Source organism: Alosa pseudoharengus, unplaced genomic scaffold (assembly GCF_046254945.1).
Source record: "Alosa pseudoharengus isolate Yale_2024_CS ecotype anadromous, Long Island Sound unplaced genomic scaffold, YU_APseudo_1.1 YU_APseudo_1.1_scf_15, whole genome shotgun sequence".
NCBI classification, from domain to species: domain Eukaryota; kingdom Metazoa; phylum Chordata; class Actinopteri; order Clupeiformes; family Clupeidae; genus Alosa; species Alosa pseudoharengus.
The window spans coordinates 11,000,702-11,019,627 of NW_027468620.1; the positions used below are offsets into that span (position 1 = coordinate 11,000,702).

Here is an 18,926-nt window from a genome sequence, read left to right on the forward strand (position 1 = left end):
GTGTGTGTGCGCGCATGTGTGGCACACCTGTAGATGTTAGAATCGTGCAGGTCGAGATCTCACTGGTGTAGTGTGTGTGTGTGTGTGTGTGTGTGTGTGTGTGTGTGTGTGTGTGTGTGTGTGTGTGTGTGTGTGTGCACATGTGTGGCACACCTGTAGATGTTAGAATCGTGCAGGTCGAGGGTCTCGCTGGTGTAGTCACGCAGGATGAAGGGGAAGACGGGGTACTGCATGAGGTCATTGAAGGAGCGTCCAGCGTGCTTGTTCAAGTGTGTCAGGTACTCGAAGTTGGTGATCTGGCCCGAACCCCAGAGGTGAGTGAGTGCAGAGATGTTGCCGTACTCCAGCAGGTTGGGAAGGTCCGACGTCAGAATGGTGTGGTACACGTCGTCACGGAACTGCAGGGAGAGAGGAGTGAATACAGGGGAGATGGTTAGAGTTGGTCAATAATTAGTTCATTAATTAATTCATTCATTAATAAATAAATAAATAAATGATGGTGTAGTGAACCAGCGGTAATGTGACCACCACATCCACAGTGGTAATGTTGACCCGGGTTTGATTCCCATGCAAGTCCATGTCGCTTTGTAATTTTTAAATGACCTTTAAAAATTACCAACAAACTAAATTGTTTCTATTATCAGTGGATTTCCATTGTGCTACTGAAACAGGTTTATTTTTCACCTCACATGACAACAAGCAGTAACATCTTTAGGCAAGTGTAAAATATAAAATTTTTAAACGGTAGACGCACAAATTATACAAACTTTTTACAAAGATGTATGGTACCAGTTCAGCTACATATCTCCTCAATTATCTCCTCGATGTGTTCAGCAATATATCTCCTCAAATTAAACCCTTACACCTACTGAGCCTGGAGCTAGAAGATAGTTCTGGAACACGATGCACACAAAAAAATCAGATAGATATATGGGGAGGATGACGAAAGAATGGTGAAATGTGGATGGATTTCGTGCTCCACAGCAGCATAAACTTTAAACTGTACAGTAAACTTTACTTCAGCAACTTTTAGTTAAATTTTGACATTCATAACTCACTCAAGGATGGATGTTATTGTGCCTCCTTCTGAAGCAGCATTTTTCATTCTAGCCAGAGCCCTGTCATATTTTAATTTCCTGAAAGAACCATTTGCTTCAAAGCAAAGGCGTGGTATTATTTCCTCCTCCTTATCTTGCTTTATTAAGTCTGGGTTTGGAAATGGAGGTGCAGCTACACTGAACAGAAAGAAGGAGGTGCTGGGAGGAGGGGTAATCTTTTTTTTTGTTGGGCTTTTTTTTTGGCCTTTATTTGGACAGGTATTTGTGATCTTCAAAAAGGTTCTAAATACTTAGGTTCTGTATACTCCGCAGGTCTCTCCAAGTGAGGTGCTTGCCAGCAGCAGGGTCCGGTCATGTGTAGTCTTTTTGAACGAACAATTATAGGTAAAAATAGGTGAGGTGCTTGCCTTGGTGTTGTCGAAGGCCAGCAGCAGGGTGCGGCCGTTGGTGAGGAAGATCTCGGTGGCGTTGTCCCTCAGCTGCCACCAGCGTTTGTGCACCTCCTTCACTTCCTCATACGTCCACGAGAACGAGGACAGCTCCGTCTCGCCGTGCAGCGTCTGCCACGGAGAAGAACAGCACGGGTAAATATACATGAGACACACACACACAATCTATGGTCTTTTGGGCACCCACCGTCGACTTCAAGGCAGCAATGGGGGTTAGTCAAGGGTTATGGTTAGGGATAGGGTTAGGTGCCTTGAAGTCAATGGTGGCAGCGCTGCCTTGAAGTTGACTGTGGGGGCCCAAAAGACCATCAAGCCACACACACACACACACAAACACACAAACACACAAACACACAAACACACAAACACACAAACACACAAACACACAAACACACACACACACACACACACACACACACACACACAGCTTGTGAGCACAGAGACAGACACACACACTACCACACTGCCACACTGCCACCGTCTGGGTAAATAAGCAAACTTAGACACACCCACACACGCTGCAAAGGGGTGTGCATGCCCTCCGCTTACACAGACACACACATTGTTGTCTCGTAAAGTGTCACCCCTCCTGTCCAACAGGGCGACTTGCACTCTTAACATGGTGCCAGAGAGTTGGGCTTGTTGATGCTGAACTACAGCGATACACAGCACACACAGAATAATTGGAAGGAATTAAAGGAATAACCATGTAAAAAGGCCGTGTATGCCCTGGGCTGAGACACAGAGAGAGCCAGAACAACACACACACACGTGATTTAGGAGCACAAATGGGAGTATTGAGCTTACTTGAATGTCATGGGCCTCAGCTGCGTTATCCTCTACAAAGTACATCCCAGTCTTCCCTGTGGACGTGGACAGACAGAGACACACACACACACACACACACACACACGCGCACACACACAAAGAATTAGTGTGCAGACAGGATGTGAAGGGCCCTGTGGGAGGGATGATTATGAGGAGGAGATGTTGATGTAGGTTTGGGAGTGGAAGAGAGAGAGAGATAAAGAGAAAGAAAGAAAGGAAGAGAGAGTGTTTGTGTGTGTGTGTGTGTGTGTGTGTGTGTAAGCAAGAGAGACAGATAGATATTAAGGGTGAATAAGGGTATTTGTGCGTGTGTGTATGAGGGACAGTGATTAAACTTGGCTGTGGAGATGAAAGCACGGGAGAGAGCTATTATGTGTGTGTTCCTCTGTGTGTGTGTGTGCGTGCGTGTGTGTATGTTAGACAGAGAGAGGGAAGGAACTGAGAAGAGAGTGATGCAGATCCATGAATACTGAGCAGAGTAACCTCACCCAGTAGAAGCTCTCCCACTGTTTCTCTGGATGGAGCAACACTGATGCACCTCCTGGTAAACCTGTACACACACACACAGTCTCAGTTTTACACACAAATGGCCACAAATCATACCCCATTACACACAATTTACCACACACACACACACACACACTAGAGTGTGGCTACCTGACCCGAGCCCGACGGGTCCCGACGAGTCGGGTCGGGTCGGGTTCGGACAAATATTTAGAAATTATAGTCGGGTTCGGTTCGGGTTCGGACACATGGGGGCGATATGCATTGGAAGCTTTACATTTAAAATTGCTTATTATGTTGGGTAACCAACAGGTCTGCTTTACATGATGCAAACGTTTGTTTTTTGAGAATAAAGTAAAATGTAAAAAAGACCTAACAGCTTTCTTCCTGTGTGCAAGATTTGTTTATTTAGCCGTGACAACGCATGTGCACTTCAGGCGGCATGTCTTGGGTGACGTTAAAAAAAAGTTGTTAGCCTATCAGGAGATTTCAAGATTATTTGCGTTGCATACTGTGGTAAAGACATAGGCTACAGGTAGGCTATGAGGTCGTCTCGTTCAAATGGATGAGGATTTCCTCGAGTTGCCCCAATTAACGTCGATGCTGCATATATATCAGTGACAGAGGCACTGTAGTTTCAAAGACTGTTGCAGTTCATTTTAAGTCAATGGTAAGACTAGAATTCTATTTCAATAGGCTATGCTTGCTTGGGCCTCTTGTGTTAATGTGCACTGTGTGTGACCTGCGTGTGTGCACGCTCATCTGATTCTGTAGACAATTCCATTTGTTGTTTGTTCCGTTTAATGGGCTAAAAAGACAATCTATTCACAAACGTGAACGTTTAATCACTAGAATGGCAAAAACTGAGGCATCATCTGCGTCTGGCATAAAAATGAAAATGCCTGTCGGGTTCGGGTCGGGTTCGGACGCGGGCCGGGTTCGGACAGAAATTTACGGCCCGAACCGCACTCTAACACAAACACACACACACACACACACTCTCAGTCACAAATGGCCTAAAAAAATCATTAGCCCCGAAAATCCAAACTCATTCACAAAATCAATAGACTCGATCTGGAGACTCGACATGATTGGGATTCCTTTCCAACACTTGCATCGTGACGAGTGCTAACTTGGTCCAGCCTAACCAATCACATTGATCAGAGATTACTAACGTTACTTCCTACTTCATCTAAACTTTACAAACAGACAATAAACAGCATCAACAGTCAGAAAACAATGGATGTGGGTCTACCTTTGCTGTAAATAAGTGTCTGCATTTTTTGATGTTTGCAGGTGTTGCTGCTACTGTTTATCACAATAAGTTTCGTTTTCGTCTTACCCTCTTGTCATTGTTTGGCCTGACATTTATCTTGTCTGAGGGAAATGTTAGTGAACACGAACACACACACACACACACGCACGCACACACACACACACGCACACACACACACAGCAGCAGCGTACCTGATGGGTTCACTGGTGGCCTTGTCCTTCACTGTAGAGGAGAATGAAGAGTGGGTCTTATCCTCCGCCAGAAACGCCAGTGGCGGCCTCACTGCATCTGAGAGACACACACCACACACGTCAGATGTCATAACGAGAAAGAGAGAGAAAAAAAATTAAGAAAGCAAGAGAAAGAGAGAGAAAGAAAGAAAGTTTCAGGGACAAAGAGAACTATACAGTACATAATGCACATACACGCATGAAAAGACTAGTTAAGAGCAGTGAGTGAGGTGTAATAAAGAGCGTTTGGTGTGTGTGTGTGTATGAGTTTGACTGCGTGAGTGTGTAAGTTTGACTATCTGTATGTCTGCGTATATGTGTGTGTGTGTGTGTGTGTGTGGTGCGTGCGTGTCTTACTCTCCAGCTTCTGCCGGTCCTTGAGCAGGTACTTGTTGGGGATGGTGAGGTAACAGCGCTGCAGCCGCCGCCGCTCCCGGTTGGGGCCCTCGGTGGGGTCCAGCTGCCACGAGGTGGGATAGGACACCTGGTCGTACCACACCGCCCTGAAATGCGCACACACACACACACACACACACACACACACATATATATAAACACACTGACTACATTGTTTGTTGTACACATTAAACAACTGAGTCATTTGAGTGTGGCCTGTAGTGTGTGTCTGTGTCTGTGTCTCCACGCACCGGTCATGGGTGAGCTGCTGCACAAGCTCCTGCCAGTGTCGGCTGGCGCTGAGGTCGGTCTTGTAGAGGCCGCGGATGTGCAGGATGACCTTCTTGCGCTCCATGCCCTGCCTCAGGGACACGTTCTGCGTGATGTCCGCCGCAATCTTCGAGATGTCCTTGGATTTGCCATCCAGCCTCTGCATAAGGCTGTGGGTTTGAGGGAAGGACGCACAGTGAATGGTTGGAGGTGGATGTGTGTGTGTGTGTGTGTGTGTGTGTGTGTGGGGGGGGGGGGGTAAGGGTAGCATGAGAGAGTTGAGCAGAGTCACGTTGCCACGGAGAGCACCAAGCTAGCAGTCAGCGGGTAAGAATGGGATCTGCATGATTGAAAAGCTCAGTGCTTTTTTCTCTGGTTAATGTGTGTGTGCTTGCTATCTGACTTTAGGAGTTTGGATGATAGTGTGATGCACTGTAAAAGAGCAGGCAGAGAAACTACATTAAAACTACATTTCCCATCAGCCTCTCTTTCTCGCTCACCTCTTCTGGGTGCTGGTCATCTTCTTCTCCCATGCTCCCTTACTGGTCTTCTCCTCAGATTCATACTTGAGTTGCTCCTGAGGGGAGAACAGGATGTGGTCAGAAAAGCAGCTACTTGCTTCAGCAGCGCAGTAAACAAAACGCCCATGAGACTAACGGGCAGGCTATACCAGGGACATAACTGAAGCCTTTCGTTCACGGAGCGTAAAAATAGTTGTAGAGGAATGGTATAATTTTTTCGATTGTATGCGCCACTAAAAAATCTATTAATCCCTGACTTTGCACACAGATGTTATGTATCTAGGTATGCTCACATACAAATGAATCTGCAAATGCATCTGTTGTTATTTATTTGTTTTCAACTAGTAAAGTGACCTTGGGTTCAGAAAGGTGCAAAATAAACTTATTATTTTAATCTATATTTTATATCACAATTATAATGAATAACTCCATTATTATCATCCTTATTTATTTCCCCATTGTGGCTGCATATGCTCTTTGTTTGGTGAAATGCATACCTCCTTGATGGCCTTGAGCAGGTCTGGTTTGGGTGGGGCGTTGGGGGGGATACAGCGATGGCCGCACAGCTTGAGGGAGGTCATGAAGGTGTTGGCAGCCGCCTGCTCCTCTCGGCTCAGGCTGTCCTTGTGATCATGCAGCAGCTCATACAGATATAGAGCCAGCTTGGGCCCGTGCTAAAGAGGGAAGGGGGGAGAGGGGGGGTAGAGAGAGAGAGAGAGAGAAAGGGAGAGAGAGAGAGAGAGAGAGAGAGAGAGAGAGAAAGGGAGAGAGAGGGTGAAGAGGAGAGAGAGAGAGAGAGAGAGAGAGAGAGAGAGAGAAAGGGAGAGAGAGGGTGAAGAGGGTGAAGAGGGTGAAGAGGGGAGAGAGAGAGAGAGAGAGAGAGAGAGAGAGAGAGAGAGAGAGGGGGGGGGAGGTTAGTTTATTCAACCCCAAGGAAAATTACAGTGCACAGGCACAGTCAGACACATAGTCAGACACAGAGTTGGGCACAGTGGCTAGAACAGGGGTCACTATCATCGATCCAATCCCCTAAATTGCATTGTCATCATCATCGATGATCTCTTTGTCTTTTTGGTGACCCTTCTGAACTGTTCTTATGTTTAACCAAAGCTTTAGTACATCCCGTCATCATCACTCACGCTAGCCACTGCATTCCAACCTGAGGTACATGAACTGATCACATAAACAAACAGATGGGTTATATATAATGATGTACTTATTACATAATCAGCCTCTGTGTGTTAAGGTCCATGTGGTAATAATACAGTAATAACTATAGATAGCACCAAAAAGGCACCATTTTAATACTTTCATGCTACACATATGAATTTCATGTCAAATCATAGTGAATTATGTTGTAACATATCAGTGTAAATGAGCAGATAGAAAATTGAACATTTCACGTTCTCTCTTATTCCATCACAGTTGTTCACACGCACGTATGTGTGCATGAGACACAGAGCCGTCTGCTGGAAGCCTTTTGATGTGAAACGAGAGACCAAGTGAGTGAGTGAGTGAAAGAGAGAGACTGAAAGAGATAGAGTAAGTGAAAGAGAGAGAGTGAGAGAGAGAAAATGAGAGAGAATGAGAGTGAGCAAGAGAGAGAAAAAATGAGACTGAGAGGTAGAAAAAAGAGAAGGAGAAAAATAAAATGGGACTGCTACCATGGAAACGGCAAGAATTCGTGAGCATCATGAAGATGTTTTTTTTTCCTTGGTTATTTGTGTCACAACAGAAAAATGTCAGCTGTATGCAAACAGTATGCATGTAGAACAAACCCAAATGTCACTATTTTGCTCTCTCTTTCTCCATGTTTCTTTCCTTCGCTCACTCTTCCTTCCGATTGTTGTAAGCACACAAATGCCTTGTGATCTCTTTGTTCAAAGGCACTTCCAAGACAGACACTCTTGCTCTGATAACCTTCACTGTCAATCAAACCAAACAAAGACATTCAAAAGGCCAACATGCACACACTGCTATGGCAACAGCGCAGCTGTAGAACAACCTTCTGCGATGACAACGAGTGATAATAGAAAGAGGCTTGCTGTAGAAATGGCAAACTGATCTCTACTCTTCTGCAGACACTACAGATCCCTGGACCTCATCCGCACCCCTTAGCCCTTACTAGTAGAAATGAGACACTGGGGGTGCTGTGGTGCTGCTAGCTACAGCTCGTACCACATCCGGGTCCATGTGCCCACGGTGACCGGGGTTTGAGTCTGACCGGGGTCATTTTCAAGGTCCCGCCCCATCTCTCTCTCCCACTTGCTTCCTGTCTGAGTTTCTTCACTGTCCTATTGGATTAATGTACACTGCTGATGCTACTGCAGTGCTCTAGTTCCCCTCCCTTATCCCCATCTCAACCCACTGCACAGGGCCTTTTAACTGATCATGACCCAGGGAGGATCCACCATTCTGAAAAGAGGCAACCTGGGAATTACTGTTCCTACAGTAACACTGAATGACTGAATGCATGGTCCGAGGCCATCTGCAGTGCCCTCACTAAAAACCCCTGTTGGAGGTTGGAAGTTGGAAATGTAGCATACAGCTGATTTGTCAGATGCCCATACCCATCCTGAGGTTCCTCCTCTTTAGAAAATGGGAAACTGATCAGTACTGTAGCACATTGAAGATTCCTCTGTGCACCTATGACTCCAAATCCACCTGTGACTCCTAATCCACCTGTGACTCCTAATCCACCTATGAGTCCTTATCCACCTATGACTCCAAATCCACATCCACCTATGACTCATAATCCACCCATGACTCCTAATCCACCTATGACTCCTAATCCACCTACCGTATTTTCCGGACTATAAGTCACACTTTTTTTTCATAGTTTGGCTGGTCCTGCGACTTATAGTCAGGTGCGACTTATATATGAAAAAAAAAAATATAATTGAACATGTTTTTAATGGTTTTAATTTATATTAACTGACATGAACCCTACATGAAACATTATCATCTACAGCCTTGAGAGAGCGCTCTCAAATGCTACAAGTGTGAAACACATGTGCATACTTCTATTTATAGCCGGACCTCAGATTGGACAAATAAAAGCCAGAAGGCTATAATTTTGTTTCAATTTCACTCATAAAAGAGCTGTTCTTAATAATTTATATTGTTGGTTGGTTTAATATTGTTGCCAATGAAAAGTCATCGTCCTACACCATGAGTCTCCAACACGTTGCTCTCAAGCTACCAGTCGCACGCAGCCCCAGTTAACCTACATTTAAAACACAATTGTTGCTGCCAGGCATCAGCCTACGAATTTATAAAAAAGTAAATCATGCATAATTTAAAAAATAACTACATTTTGGCTATTTGGCATATAGACCTCTTTGGCTATACGGAATAAGATTTCCCTTGCAGCACAGCACATGTTCCATGAATGAATGAAAGCGGATGCCTTATCTCGCAATAAGCGGATGGAAATCCCGACACTCTTTCATACATGAAACTTAATAGTGAACCATTGCCATTGATAGCCTATCGGTATGCCGCTCCAAACGAAAAGTATAGGCCCATGTCTTACAGTAAAACGCAAGAAATAAAGGCCTATAGCTGACTCGAATATGCTACAAGCCATGGTCCAAATAAAGGTGCTGTGCTTTGCCCAGCCATAAATTCAGGATTCACGATAGTCTGTCCCCTAAACATTCCTCACCCGTTATCTAGACATGCATGAAAAGATTTGAAAACAAATCTCAATGCCATGTAATATTTGATCGCTGTTTTGCTATTAATTATCTTTCACGTGAATACGCACAGAAAGTGAAAGTAGGCCTACTATGCACTCCGTGTCTGTAGCTGTCTGTTCACGTCCGCAATTGATTATAACGTTCCTCAAATGGAGAACACATCCATGTTCTCTCGCGTTATATTATAGGCCGTCATGCTTCTGTGTTTGCAAAATTCCTGACGGTTCCTGATCGTTAAACGTTTGTTTTCCTTTCCTGTCGATAGCGGTTGATGTAGAAGCACATAGGCTATAATTTGACTTTAGCGGTGACAAATCGTGCTGAGAGAGAGAGAGAGAAAGAGAGAGGCATCACCAAAGTGGTCCTGTGCGCGCGCGTGTGTCTCTGCATGGGGTTCAATTGAAGTCAGAGTTGGTCCGTCCAGTCAATAGTCCCGCATTCAGGCCGCTCCATTATTAGATTAACGTCAGACAGTGCTGTAAAATGTGTGGGAATTTCTCTCATTATGATGGCTAGAGTTGCGGGACTTTTAATAGTATGCGCAATCCTGCGCTGAAATTTAGGCCCTGGTTTTAAATGTGCATCTTTTTTCTCTCTCGCTCTCTCGGAGAGCTGCCAGCTTTTGCCAATATGTCGTCCAAAATGCTTGATTGCATTGTCCACATTTTTAGCTACATTTTCATGTACCACATCAGCATTTTTGTTCAGTGAATCTTTTGTAAATTGCTTTACAATAGCGTTGGGGCCTTGTCAGCAGCCTTCGGCTTGCCTCTTGCCACTATTCACTCCTTCGTCTTCAACATTCCCTGTAGAATTCTCAATATTTTTGGCTTCAATGTGTCCAGTTACATAGTCTGTTTGTTCTTAGTCTTGGATTTTGTGAAATAAATTTCTAAATATCACCTGCTTGCTGCAGCTTCCGTCTGCACGCCTTTTTAAAACCGCATCTTTTTCTCTCACAAGCATTTAATCTGCTGCCGGCTTGTCTCTCCACATCGTCCAAAATGCTTGATTGCATTGCGTTCTCCACATTTTTTGCTAAATTTTCATGTACCATATAAGCATTTTTGTTCAGAGAATCTTTTGTAAATTGCTTTACAATTACTGTCGGGCTTATAGGCCTATTGGCTTGCCTCAGCTTCGGTCACGGCCTTTTAAAACAGTCTTTTTCTCTATCGTGAGCATTTAATATGCTGCCAGCTTGTGACTCCACATCGCCCAAAATGCTTGATTGCATTGCATTCGGCACATTTTTAGCAACATTTTCATGTATCATATCAGGATTTTTGTTCAGTGAATCTTTTGTAAATTGCTTTACAATTACCGTCGGGCCTATAGGCCTATCACCTGGCTTGCTTCAGTCACCTAAAACTGCATCTTTTTCTCCCTTGTGAGCATCTGCTGCCAGCTTGTGACTCCACATCGCCCAAAATGCTTGATTGCATTGTATTCTCCACATTTTAGATACATTTTACCACCTTCTTTCAGTGAATCTTTTGCAATTACCTTCCTGCCCTCCTCTTGGATGCCTTCACTCCTTCTCTTCATTAAGATTAATCTATTTGGCCTCAATAATCCAGTTACATAGTCTTTGTTTTTGGTTTTGGATTTTGTGAAATACATTTCTAAATAACACCTCACTTATAGTCCGGTGCGACTTATATATGTTTTTTTCTTGTTTGTGACGCATTTTTTGACTGATGCGACTTATACTCAGGAGCGACTTATAGTCCGGAAAGTACGGTAATCCACCTGTGACTCCTAATCCACCCATGACTCCTAATCTACGTCCCCATGCCCATGTATATCCTTACCTCGAGGCCTGGACTGAGGCTCTCCCGGAGGATCTCGGGGTGGCTGGGCTCCCGGACAAACTCCAGCGCTTCCTTCCTCTGAGCCAGCGGGCGAGCGGGGCTGAGCGAGTGGACCAGCATCCGGCCGATCTGCACGCGGAACGTGTCCCGGCACGACCACAGGACGCGCCGCCACTGCTGCCGTGGGGCACTGCCACGACCTGTGCTGCCCTGAAAACACACACACACACACAATCATCCATAAAGGCATCCAAGGCACTATATTGTCTAAATACAAACCATTCCCTGTATTAGATTTACATACCATAGCCATGCATGCATCAGCAAAATTAACACATCATCTTCATAGACAAAAAATACAAAATTCTAAAAGTGTGTTCAATATGTTCAGAAAGCATTGATAGGCCTACACAAGCTGAAATAGTTTCAAAAAGTTTCCTGTTCACTTTTTTTCTTCATGTTTTCTTCATGCCGCTACCCCCCTGAAGTACCAACAGAGGCTAGGATAAGGCAGGAGTCACACTGAGGACAATATGGTGGCAGTGACAGAGGGTAAAACATATACTAGTGCACTGCATAGTGCATAGCATGGAGAAACACATACCAGGCCAATTTTGATGCCTTCCATCATGAGCTTGAGGATGTCCTTCTGGAAGGTCTTCATGTTGGTGGGGGGGAAAGGCGACGTTGGGGTGGAGCCGTTCTCTTCGGCTGCGTGCTCACCAAACACGGGGGTGGTGGGCAGGTGCTCAGGGGATTCTGGGAAATTCAGGAGCTCGAAGAAGTCCTGGTTGGCATCTGATAAGAGATGAAGTGGGAGTTGTGTACTCAATGTAATCTCAAGACAAGAGATGGTGGTGGTAGTGTAGTGGCTAAGGAACTAGGCTAGCATGCAATAGTCCGTAGGTTGTGGGTTAGATTCCCAGCTACTCCGTTGTGCCCTTTGGAGAGACACATCCCTGGGTTGCTCTAGGGGGACTACTGTCCCTGTAAGTCACTTTGGATCAAAAATGTCAGATAAATGAATACATTTCAATATTTTGAAAGTTACGAGTGAAACACCAGCAGATGAGCAGTTAGCAGATATTTACAAGCAGAGGTGGAGAAATGGGGAACACATAAAACATCATGGCTAAGTCCAATTTATTTTAGCACCAATCAGATAGAGAAATTCCATTAAACTAAATTAAACTCGCCACTTAAACAATCCAAAGAGCAGCATGGGTAATTTTCAGTGACTGAATTTGAAGTACTTGCTGAATGCATAAAATGGAAATCACTCAGACCCTCTGGGAGAGACAATTACATCTTTTGATGACTTTGGAAAGGTTCAAAATCAGCTTCACCCCAAAGGTCATCCACTTAATTACAAAAAAGACCTTCTGGTCTTTTCTGTGTAGTAAGACTTGACAGAAGAACTGTTGGAGTATTTGTGTAGCTAGTCTTGGATATTCTATGTGTTAAAATTAGATAACAGAAGAAAAAAGGGCAGCGGGTTTGCAAAGCTATGTAGAGTATTCTATGTGGAGTGTTCCATGTAGTCAAGTGGAAAAACATGGAAAGACATCCTGTGTAGCCAAGTGGATGAACTAGGAGGTTAGGTAACAGAAGAACGACAGAGAAGGAGAAAAACAGAACTGGAGGAGGAGTGCGATGTGTGTATCAAAGAGACAGAACAGTAAGCCCATCTCAGTGTTTCCCACAGAATTGAATTCTATTTGTGGTGAGGTTTGCAGAATTAACTTGAATGCAACAGTTTTTAACAAATTAGCGCAGCGTGGTTATGATGCTAACCAGCTTTAAGCACAATTCAGTACAACCTGAAAAATCATTGTGTGGTGGTCAATGTTGATATTGTGGTGGGCCGCCACAAATAAGTCAATGTATGGGAAACACTGCATCTGGTCATGAACCTGTGTCTATGGCATATTCACCTCAGAATATCGAGATGAGTTTTAGGCTAAATCGCCCATCCCTAAGCCCCTCATGTGGCTCACACATTGGGTGTATTGTCACTCTGTCAGAGCATTGGTTCTGTTCACTCTCTGAAAACATAGGTGTGTGTTACTGTGTTGGTGTGTGTGACAGTGTTGGTGTGTGTGTACTCACTACCGTGGTAGATAAGCCTGTTGACGGCGAGCACCACGAGCCGCTGCAGCCTCTGGACAAATTCGGTCTCGCTGGCGCGGATGGGGTTCTCCTGGCTCATACGTCGTTGCATCATCTGGGTCAGCTCGTCACTGGCCACCGAGCGCATCCGCATCAGCAGCGAGTCCGACTGGACCAGGGAGAAACTCCGCCGGCCTGGTGCGCACGCACGCACAGACAGACAATCCACACACACACACACACACACACACACACACAATTATTATACTTCTTCCACTGCATCCAACTATAAGCAGAGGACCCTCTGAGCCATGGTGGCTTGTGGTGGGTCTTCACTGTACATAATAAATGGCCTGCATTCATTTACCGCTTTTCTACTCCTACGAGTACTCAAAGCGCCTTACTGAGTAATTCCTTACATTTGGCTGTTCACACGCACACACATACACACGATGGCAGAGGGTGTCATGCAAGGCACTGCCCAGATAATCGGAAGCAGTTTGGGGATCAACGCCTGGCTCACAGAGACTTTGGCAGGGTCACCATTGCAACTGCTATTCGGATGATCAGCTAGGCTGTGGAGTGCGGACGTATATACGTATATATACGTATTAGTGATATATCTGAAACACACCTACACAAACACACATAGTTGGGCACCGGTACTCTGTCAGAGTACTGGGCAAGTTAAAGCCAAACCAAACCAAATCAAACCAAACCACATCCACATGCAGCGGTTTGGTCGTTAGTCAGGTCACTGCACAGCAAACCAGACAGAGCAGGCCCCACCCTGAGGCGCAGGGAGGAGGGCTTGCCTCATCGGAGGGGAGGGCGTGGGGTGGGGTGGTCACTACCTGAATCACTGGGAAAGAAATAGCCTGGAGACCCTGTGGGGGATGGGATCGGGGAGTCCAGGGTCAGGAAGCTTAAATGGGGCGGCAGGGGGATCTGCCCATAGGAGTGCTGGCGGGGAATGCGGGGGATTATGGAGTCTTTCAGCCCCATGGAACCTTGGGTAGGTGGAGAGGAAGGGAGGGAGGGAGGGAGGAAGGGGCAGTTTAAGCATGAATTGGAGACATGAAATGGAGTCATCGAAACGTATCATGACAACTGGTTCAAATCAGGCTGAAAATGAAAAAAATGTCAAAAACCACAAAACCAGAATGAAAAGTTCATGAAAAGTAAACTTTCCTGTCGAAATGACACAATATCCTGTGTGAAAGAAACAATAGGAGGCTAATGAACTGCTGGGAGAGCTAATTACGTGACCATGTCCGATGTTGACCGCTCCAAAGGGCAACCACAGGCGGCGGTGTTGCACTCACCAGCGATGCTCTTGCGTTTCTGGTACATGGCATGGTGAGGGGAGGTGGGCACTTGCACCGAGCTGCTCAGCTTCTGGTCCTGATTAGCTGTCGTCTTGATGAACTCGATGGCTGATTGGAGGATGCGGAACTGCAGGGCCACAGCCATTTCTGCAGAGACACACGGAAAATCAGTAAGTCACTCCAGTTTATATTTAGATTCCTACTAGTGTACGAGCGTCAATAGTAAACTTTGGGACCTCGCTGCTGCCATTTTAGGAAAGGTCAAATATGCAAAAGTGATTATATCTCAAAAGAAACTACTTTGTGTAAATAAAGAAACAATAAAAAAAAGGTAATGCAATGAATGGAGATCTGTGATAAGAATCCAAACTTTCCTTAACCAGAGGGTGGTTTCTAATCAGTCTACCCTGTAGGACGGTGCAGTGACTTATAAACCAATTGTGATGACATTAAGGCGAAGACTGAATTGTAGAAGTTTTATTTTGCTGCATGTTTTGAGCTGGCATAACATTCGTTGAAATCTGTGCATGGTTCCTGTAGTTTGCATGCTGTTCAGGACGGCACAGGATGTGATTCAAAGGTGATTCGTCATTTTGTGATATCTGTGATATCTTGTGTTACACACCCTATAAATGTCACACTTCCCCTATTTTGAACAAACATAGTACAGTATAGTAGTTGTAGTGTTTTTGTGTGCAGCTGTGGCATTTCTGTACAATGCTCACACTTTAGTAGGGCAGAGCACTACACACTACTCCAAGAAGATATAGTGTGGAAGTGTTAGTGTACAGTATGTGTACCTTGCGTGTGTCCAGTTGTGTGAGGGTGAGTTCTTTGTTTAATTACTCTGCCTGATGAATTTAGGCCTGAAATCTGTTCAGAGTGCAAAATTGAGCTAATCAGCTAAAATTAACTACGGCCAATTTATTTTTGCGTTTTGGAGAAATGGATCCAGTCTTCACGGTTTGTATCAATTAAGTTGCACAAGGGTGTATGTTGTGGTGGTGCAGGTGAGGGGTGTGTGTACCTTGAGTGCGGTGGACCTTGCTGGTCCGCATGTAGCCCAGTAGAGTGATGAGGTCCTCGATGATGCGGAAGTACTGGGAGCCCGAGGAGCTGCAGGAATGGATGGTCACAGCCACCAGCAGTTGCTGCATATCACACATCAGCAGCCTGTAGTCACTAGGGGAAATCCTGGAGGATCACAAACACACGAGGACAAATACACATGGACAAACACACGCACAAACAGAGAGATACATAAAACACACATGTACACACCCACACATACCAGTATATATACAAAACCACATAGAAATGCACGCACACAAAATAACATGAGTAAGTATAAATAAGTGTAAGTTTTGAAAGTTACACAGCCACTAATTCCCTGAAATTCTAATGTATTGTGAAGTTACAACCATGGTATCATAATTGTAGATAAAGTAGGACTTTTTCAAAACAACTGCCATCACTGATCCATCAAAAAAGACTTCAGTTAGTCATTTTTATCACACTTCAGCCTTATATGCAAACCATACTAAATGTTCCGTCACACTGGATTACCAGGATTGTCTGATAAAACAGGGACCCATTTGTTACTATTGTAGATTAGTATTGACTGAGTATAAGTGAAAAAGTTGAAGAACCTCTTATGCCAAGCAGACACTACAACTTTTTTCAAATTCGGGCCGAATTCATGTTTAATCCATCTGATAAAAAAAGACGTCATCAACGTTACAACTCCGGTCAGATCCATGTATATTTCTGGCATGTTAGAATTTTTTTTTGTCATTTGTAGTTTGTGTACGTTGTGTGTTGTGTGCGAAGGCACAGTGTGAGCATAGCAACTGCGTCCGACTAAAACGTGTAGTGCGAGTTACCATATTGTACTTGACTGAAACAGAAACACACAGTATCTGCTCGGCTTTAGATGGTTCATTTTCCTGGCGGCTCTCACACATTTCTTTATACAGTCTATATGGTTCTCACCCATTCTCCAGGCCGTTGAGCGTGGAAAGCGTGTTGAAGAGCACATAGAGGAGGCCGTGGTCCAGCAGGATGTCGGCCAGTTTGGGACAGGCGTTCAGCAGCTGCAGCAGCACACACAGTGCGTTGTGCACCAGCGAGTTCTCGTACAGGGAGTTTTCAATCAGGCCCAGCACGGGGATGATGCAGCGCTTCCGGAACGGAGAGATCTGCTCCATCTCCTCCAGGTCCAGACTGGGATGGACGGGAATGTTGGGAAAAGTGGAGAAGAGATGATGGAGAACAGATAGACAAGCAATGAAAGAAGAGACCAGGTTTAAAGTAAGCCTTCAAATTCAAGCTGAAGCTACAGAATCATAAATCAATTGTCAAATCCAAAAACAGACAATAATCTGTAAATAATACAATGATCTTTGCTGTGATACTGAAGCTGTGTTATGACTGTTAATATGACTGATAATTCAATGACAGTGAATGTCATAAGTAGTGGCCAGTGTGAAGCAGACACAGACTGGCTATCAAGGAGTTGGAGAAAACGTTCTGTGGGTCAGTCCCATTCAGGCTACACGGGCCAAAGCAGACTTATTTTTAACACCCCATCTCTTCGGCAAGCACTTTCTGATGACTTTCTGCCTCTCTGACATCTTATTCCTCAGCCTGGGCTATTATATGGCCAAGACATAGAGTTGTGGTACAAAGAAAACAGAGTGGAATGGAAGGAGGAGTCACAGCAGGGCACTGATCCCTAGTGAGATTGCACGAGGACCGCAATCCCAGAAAAACTATTGTTTTTAAAGAGCACAGGGTCAAAATCATTCTGGGTTCATACAATTATTGGTTTTAAAAACAACATTCTATAAAAACGGGCATGAATGGACCAATGAACAGCAAATATTTGTATGGAGTGCTGCCTGTAGACAGCAATATTCTAACCAAAAAAAAAATACTGCACACTCAATGTAGCTCCTCTTAAGATTGTTTAATCTGAGCATGATCCCTCACAGGGAGGCTACACCAGGCACGGCACTTCATTACATTACAGTACATTTAGCAGACACTTCTTGACCAAAGTGACTTACATATGTCAGCTATATTACAAGGGATCACATTGTCCCCGGAGCATTTTGGGGTTAAGTACCTTGCTCAAGGGCACAACGGTGGAAGCCGGGAATTGAACCGACAACTGTCAGGCTACTGCACGCTAGCCTAGCTCCTTAACCACTACACTACGACCGCCCCCACTTTAGTTGAGGTTCACGGAGCATGCGCTGCAACAATTTGGAGGCAGCCGAGCCTACTGGTTAGCGATTTGGACTTGTAATTGGAGGGTTGCCGGTTCGAACCCCGACCAGTAGGAACGGCTGAAGTGCCCTTGAGCAAGGCACCTAACCCCTCACTGCTCCCCGAGCGCTGCTGTTGTAGCAGGCAGCTCACTGCGTCGGGATTAGTGTGTGCTTTACCTCACTGTGTGTTCACTGTCTGCTGAGTGTGTTTCACTAATTCACGGATTGGAAAAAATGCAGAGACCAAATTTCCCTCACGGGATCAAAAGAGTATATATACCTATACAATTAGCTTCCACTAGAATCAATGGAACTGGCTACACCGGTACTAGCCTGGCTGTTACAAAAACGCTTCTGTGGTATGGGATACAATCACTACTGCTGGGCCACAGCTCTCCCCCAAGAGAAAGGGTCAGCCACTCAACAAATCCCTTTTTAAATTAGAACTCAAAAGTGCAGCGGTAAAGGATCAAGGCTCATGTCTAAGCTGGACTCTGGAAATGCAACAGAGACAACAACAAACTTGCTCTCCAGTCCTCCTCTGCTGCGAGATGCAGTTCGCCTGGCAGACAGACACTTACTCCTCCTCTAAGCCCACGGGCCTTCCGAACAGCATCTCCAGGAAGCACTCGAGCAGGCCCTGGGTGCCTTGGTGTAGGTACAGCTGATTGGCCAGCAGAGAGAAGCCATGGTTCTTCAGGAACTTCTCCTTCTGCTCCTTAAAGGCGCGGCTGAAGTAGGCGTCCAACAGCTGTGTGGGGGAAACGAGCGAAGGAGAGGAGAGATGGAGAGAGGAAGGAGAGAGGAGAGGGAAAGAGATACAGTAGGGAAAGAAGCAGAGGGAGAATAGAGATGCATGTTATAGGATGAGGGGATTGGAGATATAGCAGAGGTAATAATATATTTCTCCTCTGATCTGCTTGCCAAACATCAATTTGAGAAGAGGTGCACCTCGAGCAATCAGCTAGTCTGATCCCAGTAGCGCTGGCATTCAACTTTCTACAACTTCACTAGAAAGGAAACATGAGGGTGTATAGATAAGGGCAGTGAGACCATAAAGAGCAGAACATATTGAGGAGATAAAAAAGAAATGATGAAAACCCAGATGACCACAGGAAAAAAAAAAAAACTCATAAAACAGAAATTCAGAGGACAGCAGAAGAGAAACAA

General features: G+C 45.0%; 1 protein-coding gene across 6 annotated transcripts in view; it reads right to left on the reverse strand.

The window, feature by feature from the left end:
* lyst (lysosomal trafficking regulator) overlaps window positions 1-18,926 on the reverse strand; it is a 113,689-nt gene that overhangs the window by 21,505 nt on the left and 73,258 nt on the right. For all 6 annotated transcript variants that reach the window (XM_076285517.1, XM_076285518.1, XM_076285515.1 and 3 more), the window contains 16 exons: window positions 18,338-18,507; window positions 16,477-16,707; window positions 15,512-15,678; window positions 14,482-14,631; window positions 13,157-13,351; window positions 11,652-11,845; window positions 11,048-11,257; window positions 6,030-6,206; window positions 5,512-5,588; window positions 4,993-5,181; window positions 4,703-4,848; window positions 4,307-4,403; window positions 2,824-2,885; window positions 2,315-2,370; window positions 1,466-1,618; window positions 154-398 (listed from right to left, as the gene is read on the reverse strand). In XM_076285517.1, coding sequence (XP_076141632.1) covers window positions 154-398; window positions 1,466-1,618; window positions 2,315-2,370; window positions 2,824-2,885; window positions 4,307-4,403; window positions 4,703-4,848; window positions 4,993-5,181; window positions 5,512-5,588; window positions 6,030-6,206; window positions 11,048-11,257; window positions 11,652-11,845; window positions 13,157-13,351; window positions 14,482-14,631; window positions 15,512-15,678; window positions 16,477-16,707; window positions 18,338-18,507 — 2,519 coding nt within the window. The remainder of the gene's footprint in view (window positions 1-153; window positions 399-1,465; window positions 1,619-2,314; window positions 2,371-2,823; window positions 2,886-4,306; window positions 4,404-4,702; window positions 4,849-4,992; window positions 5,182-5,511; window positions 5,589-6,029; window positions 6,207-11,047; window positions 11,258-11,651; window positions 11,846-13,156; window positions 13,352-14,481; window positions 14,632-15,511; window positions 15,679-16,476; window positions 16,708-18,337; window positions 18,508-18,926) is intronic.